The sequence below is a fragment of the Mchenga conophoros genome, linkage group LG13, assembly GCF_057382185.1.
Source record: "Mchenga conophoros isolate Kocher_MC1m ecotype Shallow Benthic linkage group LG13, M_conophoros_male_GT1.1, whole genome shotgun sequence".
In the NCBI taxonomy this organism is placed as follows: domain Eukaryota; kingdom Metazoa; phylum Chordata; class Actinopteri; order Cichliformes; family Cichlidae; genus Mchenga; species Mchenga conophoros.
The window spans coordinates 16,251,878-16,258,383 of NC_140538.1; the positions used below are offsets into that span (position 1 = coordinate 16,251,878).

General features: G+C 38.4%; 1 protein-coding gene across 4 annotated transcripts; it reads right to left on the minus strand.

Annotated features, from left to right (window-relative positions):
- Positions 1–757: 757 nt before the first annotated feature.
- On the minus strand, positions 758–5,391 carry rps24 (ribosomal protein S24). Of its 4 annotated transcripts, none has more exons than XM_085296724.1 (7): positions 5,305–5,391; positions 5,054–5,122; positions 4,347–4,412; positions 4,045–4,254; positions 2,278–2,391; positions 1,406–1,426; positions 758–843 (listed from the first exon to the last, which is right to left on the minus strand). In XM_085296724.1, the coding sequence occupies exons 1-6, from the start codon at positions 5,374–5,376 to the stop codon at positions 1,421–1,423; spliced, it is 537 nt and encodes a 178-aa protein (XP_085152850.1). In that variant the 5' UTR covers positions 5,377–5,391; the 3' UTR covers positions 758–843; positions 1,406–1,420. The 4 variants fall into 4 exon arrangements, with proteins under 4 accessions (XP_085152850.1, XP_085152849.1, XP_085152847.1 ...); XM_085296723.1 differs by having other exon boundaries at positions 5,054–5,158; XM_085296721.1 differs by lacking the exon at positions 5,305–5,391 and having other exon boundaries at positions 5,054–5,248.
- Between the last annotated feature and the right edge of the window lie 1,115 nt (positions 5,392–6,506).

A 6,506-nucleotide genomic window follows, 5' to 3' on the forward strand; every position in this document is an offset into this window, starting at 1 on the left:
CTTTTAGGGTGTGGTGAAATATCTCCAATGAATCTTACCAGCACCTTGTTGAACCTGCATCATGGAGAGTAAGGGCAGATTTCAAGACATAAAGGAGGTCCAACCTGGTACTAGCAAGATGTACAGATATAGATTTTTGCAATGGTCTTGGAGGAACATTGTCTCGCTTCACTGTGTACTGTACCACTGGACATGGTTGAAATGACAATGAAGCCACTTGACTTGATGTACCTAATAAAATGGCTATTGAATCAGATTTACTGACCCTGCATTTAGATTATTTACATTAAAATATAAAACCTTTGCATTATTTAATGAGTTGTACAAGTGAATAATTGAAGAATAAAACAAAACAAACAAACAAAAAATCACTTGTTGGCTGCTTGACAGTAATGTTACAGCAAAGCCACTGGATGTCACCATCGACACTGCGTGTGTCAATTAACTATGTAAATATGTAACTTGTGTTCATCATATTTACTGCACTCACACTGGAAAACTGGCCCAGAGTCCTTAGTAATGAAATTCACAGATGTCAAAGCTACAAATATCAGCTTTTCCAACAGCTTCTACTCGGCAGCCTACAAAAACACAGCAGGTCATTCAGATCAGAAGGCTGGCTGCCAGCTATCTGACTTTTCACTCCTCGAGTGTTTTACAGAAACACTCAAACACCTGCTGGCTTCTTTCAAAGTCTAGAGTTTAAAAACATATGGTCAATTCAATTCTTTCAAAAACAAATAAACACAAAGACACATTTTTCCAATTTTTTCCAAACTTTATTTGATGACAATATACAAGAACATCTTGAGCACGGAGACCCTCCCTGGCTGTCTGGGATCACTGTGGGGAAGAAAAAAAAAAATCAATACCACAGCAAATTTAATTTAAACTACAGCAAAAGAAAACCTCACAGGGAGTTTCAGTAAGTTAGAAGAGTGCAAATAAAGACAAATGTTCACAAAAAAAAGTTGCATTTTTTGTTGGGACAGTTTAAATTCACACTTGAATGCAGTCTGAGTAAGACATTTTACTTGAAGAACATAATGTCCAGAGTAAAATTCACACATCGACAGGCTTTTAGTTGAGCTTCCTCCCACACAAAACAAGCTAAAACCCACATGCTACACTCTGCTTCTATTAACTACAGATATGCACTATCAAAGCAGTCTGTTCAAATCTAAGACAGAGTGGGAAAAGCCCACTGTAGCAGATAAAGTGGTAGAATGGGCTGGAGTAGTGGGAAAACACATAAGCTGGGAGTTTAAAAACACCATTGCGGGGGGTGAAAAACACTGAAGGAAAACTGCAGGGAAAATAAGGGATGACATGCACGGCAAAGCTCAGGTCTATCAGCGTCTGATGTGCAACACATTAGCACACCATGCTTGTTCTGCTTCTATACCTGCAGACTGACACTTCATTTCTGCAAAAGAAATCCATGGGAAGCAAAATCAAGAACAAAACATGGCACAAAAACGATGTTAACATGTTGAAAATTGAAACGTGGAATAGAAAAGAGCTCTGAATGGACCCGAGAGTTTTGACCAAGGCCAACAGACAGCACCACAGGCATGGCTGGACAGTGTCAATATTTTCCTAGCCAGCTGTGCTGTAGCTATTCCAGATGCAGTGAATTGGGCTAAAACACTGTCCAGCTGGGCTGTGACATTCAGAGATCTATTCTATGTGACTGATGCCAAAGAGGGTACAGAAGTATGCAGGGTTTCAAGAGATTACATAATCATTTAAGCACTACTTTGATTTATTGTTTGGGCGATTTCCTCGCTATGTTAACAGGTTTATAAAACTACAACACTATTAGTTTACAGTAGTACTTGTTAGTACTAGGAGAAGGGATGGGTAGTATTATGTATTAACCGGTGGGGTCAGATCCTTTCATATTGGATGAGTGTACATCCAAAGACAAAAGCACTACAGCTTTAGTGAAAAGATGGATCAGGGGTGGTGCAAAAGCAGGAGTTACTGAGCTACTGAATGTAACTCCTGGATTATCTGCACACTGCATTTAAGTCTATTTCTGGAAAGCATTTACCTTCTACAGTTTCCGAAGACAATGAGATATGATTGGAAAGATGACAAAGGAAATTAAAATAGCAGAAGAGTTGTGGAGAAACAAAGATTAGCAGGGTAGAATAAAAGGACAGGTGTGTAATGAAAATCAAGAAATACAGAGATTTCACAGTAGCTTGGATAATGGTCAAGACTATTTCCCCGTGGAAAACTATGAGGTTGGTCAGCGAGTGCTCACGATACCTTTTTGCCAGCAGCGCCAACACTGGCCTTCTTGACGCCTCGTACTTTCTTCATTCTGTTCTTGCGTTCCTTGCGCTGTTTCCTGGAGGTCTTCTTTTTCTCATAGAGACCGTGCTGAGGACACAAAGACAAACGCATTTTATTTTACAGACTGTAAAAGAACATGGGAAACCTCGAGACTGTGAGAGGCTTTTAAAAAGACCCGTCAGAGTCAGAGCTATTAACGGTTTATATTTCGTAGTTAGTTTTTCATTTTATTTCATTCTCACTTTTTATTTTTAATAATTTAGTTTAATTTCGTTTCTAGAGTGGATTTTCTTGTTTCATTGTTCTTATTTTTATTAGTTCAAGTGTTAGTTTTTGTCTCTTTAAATACTACTGTATGACAATCACATGTCACAGGCAAAGTTTAGGAAACTCAGTGCAGGCATAAGAACTTTAAAAAAAAAAGACTCAATAGACACATCCTTTTTAATAACAATGTTATCAAACTAAGAAAGGACATTTCCTCTATGTTCAAGGGCTGCTCTACTAGAGTTCCACCAAAAACTTAAAATCAATCAAATGTAAAACTGTGTTCAGTATCTAGTTTACAGGAGGGCTGAACCAATTCACCGTTAGCACTTCTTTATCAGAGATACTATCATTATTACTAACAGGAACACATTTTCTTCTTTTAAATACAGGCTACTGCAAAAAATGAATTAGTGGTAGTTCAAGGCATCATTAAACTGTATGTCCACCCAATGGCTCTGACCCCACTGTTTTTAATACTCTCTGCTCCACTGCATGGCATACGATGGAGACGTCCTCAGAACTGATTCTGAAAATGCAACAGTGTTTTGCTGCTGTAGATCTTTTTTAGGCAGCATGTGTACTGAAGCTTGACTATCCTTACATGCTGAAAAGGACAGGAAACATCACACACACATAGGGCACAGCAAAACAACTAAGTGGAAGAGGGGGACTAGTGCAACTAGTTGGGGGTACGGAAGTACTTTGCGATGCTTCCTTGAAATACTGGTTGCTATTTTATTTGAGACAGCTTGCCACTGTAAAATCAGCTATGGTCCATGGTATATGGATGGTTAGTCTAATGCAATGTAGCCAACATTATACCTGTACAACGATTAGGAGGCCACTCAACAACCATCCTAATAGTTCAGTGTGTTTTAACAGACTGTTAAAAATGTTTCAATAAATGGTCTGCTACAATCAAATCAGCAAACATCTTGATTTAAATACATGGGAGAACCTTTTTCCTCCTCCACGGTGCCATATTGGGTACAGAGAATTAGGCACTTCTCGTGATATTGGTTTCCTGAATCTCTGGTATCATGACTCAAGCAGGGTCTTCATAGCAAGGTGCTAACTATTTTGACAAACGCGTATCCTGATAAGTCAATAGAAGCCCCATCATTTTCCCTTTCTATATCTCTCCAACATACCGCATGTTTATATGCATCTACATGCAGAATATCAGCCAATATCCCTGTCACATTTTACTCTGTAAAAACATCAAATCTGGTACTAATCTGGCTCTAGTTCAAGATAATAAATACTACGTCCTAATGTCATCAAAAGCTCTTCTCGGGTAAAATAATATTCCATAACATTACACTGGAGGTCCAGACTCGTGCAAAATTTGTGAGATGGCTGAGAGAACATACATCTCCTGCTCATATATACCAATTTCAACAGACAGCTCTCTGATTTTTGTATAGCCACTTGTGTTGACTTGACTTGGCAAAGTTATTCAAAACTCACCCTGGCCAGTCTGTGCTTGGGCTCATTCTTCTTGGCATAATCTAGGGAGTCGTACACCATGGCAAAGCCTGTTGTCTTGCCGCCACCAAACTGAGTCCTGAAGCCAAAGACGAAGACGACATCAGGGGTGGTCTTGTACATCTTGGCGAGCTTCTCCCTGATTTCAGTCTTTGGGACTGTGGCCTTGCCGGGATGGAGGACATCAACGACCTACAGAGAGGAAGGGCAGGCGATAAATGTGCTGCTTCAGGACTAGAGCTTAAGCTCGAGATGTGATCAACTATGAACATGAGAGCCCTTACCATTTGCTTCCTCTGAAGCAGTCGGTTCGTCATGAACTTGCGGGTCCTGACTGTTACAGTATCGTTCTGAAGACGAAAAGAAATTATGCATTAGCAACGAGAAAACTGCTGTACTTGTAAGAGCCTCATAATAGTGAAGATAGAGGCTCACCTGTCTCACCCTACCTAAATACCACTATGTTGACATAACCGTTAAGTCCTCGACTCTCCTAACGTTTACACGGTGTGTTAACTTAGAAATAAAACAACTAATTGCTGTAAAACCTATTTCTGTCCGTTACTGAAGTGTTCTTGTGGTACTTTAACAAACATGCTAGCCTAACGTGTGGGCCGCCATTAGTGTAATTATGCTAACGTTAGCTGCCATAGGTAGGACTGTAAGCTGCGCTACTTTGTGTTTATTTTCTAAATTAACGTATTATCTAAGCGTGTTAATGTGGCCATGTGGTGCATAGAAAACAATTTACAACGACTGGAAAGACGAGTGTAGCCTCTGGTGTGTGCAATATGCGGATCGACCTCAGTCAGACTAGCATCCTGACGGTATCTCTGAAATTTCTCTAAGATCGTTTCACACTACAACAATATCAACATTTTATTATAAAGCAGCTCTAAAGGATCACTTGGTCTGAGAGAAATGTGTGTTGGTGAACGGATGGCCTCGATGATCGACAGATTTTACTCGCAATTTTCACCACAAGACTCACCATCTTGACGCCGGCCTCGCTCAGGGACGTAGAAAAGGAGGAAGGACCAGCAGGCAACCGGATTAATGCCTGCACAAAATTTAGCGAGCATGTTACTCGTACTGCCTGATGGAAAAGATGATATCGGCGAAATTTTATTTTATTTCGGTTTCTAACAATATTTAATAAATGTGAAAACATTTTAATTACGCTACAAAGAAATAGAGCCTATTATATGATACTTTTAAAGAAAAATCCAGAACTTTCCTCACCATAAAAACATTTGGCGTTTGAGGTAAAAACTGTGGACGTTTGTTTCTGCCACTTAAAAAATTGTTTTTCATCGGAAAAAATACTTTTTTTCCATTTACAAATCAAAATTCTTGTTGCTATACAAAATATCGGGTTATTTTTAAAAAAACAAACAGGTTCTTATCTCAAACGCTTAGATCATTAGCTCAAAATTTTGACTTAATTTACATTTTAGATTCTCGGAGTTTTTAGTAATTTTCGCATTGGTTTGAGTAAGTCAGTCCAACAAAACTTGTTTTCAGTGAAGGAAACAAACTTCCAGAGTAAAATGACATAATGAACAACACTTCTGGCAGTTCTTCAGTTCACTAGACATCAATTCTCATTTTATAGTCATTAATTTTAAGAGATGGACAGAAAACACAACACAGCTAACAACATATTTTTTTTAATACTGTAACATACTGGGCTGAACCTTTTAGGTAGGACCAAATTGCTTTTTGATGAAAACATTTCATTTCCAAACTGCGCTGGAAAAAAGGACACTGTAAGTGCAGGTTTTTGTCAGGGTAACTCCAAACACACACCTCTTTTGGAGCTTCAAGATCCATCCACTTTAACAATGCCCATCCCCCTAAAAAAAAAAATAAAAAAAAAAAAATAGGGAGATGACTATATAGTTTTTGGAGTAAAATTAGGGAATAGACTAAGTGTAGAGCTCAATTTCCAAACACAGTTTAAAAATATTTTTTTCTTTTTAAACCAAGTATAGGTCAGATTTGTTTCTATATGTACATACATATGTAGTTATTGAAGAGATTATGAAAGAGCAGTAACAGAGATAGGATTAAGTATTAAGCAGTTTTCCAAACATGTAAAGTGAGTGGTGCAGTGTTGTTGGTGGTAATTCAGTATCCTCCCTCTTGTTTATTATGCACTTTTGAAATAGAGCAATCAATTTACTTATGAACGTAAACACCAACAACACACCAAACACCATTTCTTTTTTTTTAAGAAAGTACGTTACATGCACTATTGTGTTAGATGGTAATAGGTGGTTGGCTAAACAACACTCAATGAATAAAAGACATAGGAAAATGTTTACAAGGGTGATCAGATAAGAAAGATCAACTTCAGCACACCTGTTTGCATGAGTGTGATTCTGCCTCTCCAAGTTGCCAAAACCACACACAAAGAAGAAAAATAAAGCCCCCAAAAAATC

Bases quoted from the DNA above. Each gene is read 5' to 3' on its own strand.
- rps24 (XM_085296721.1), bottom strand. From the start codon at position 5,233: ATGTTTTCACATTTATTAAATATTGTTAGAAACCGAAATAAAATAAAA. The intron at 4,413-5,053 runs GTGAGTCTTGTG...TTTCGTCTTCAG, and splicing joins GCGAGGCCGGCGTCAAGATG to AACGATACTGTAACAGTCAG. The intron at 2,392-4,044 runs GTGAGTTTTGAA...TTGTGTCCTCAG, and splicing joins CCAAGCACAGACTGGCCAGG to CACGGTCTCTATGAGAAAAA.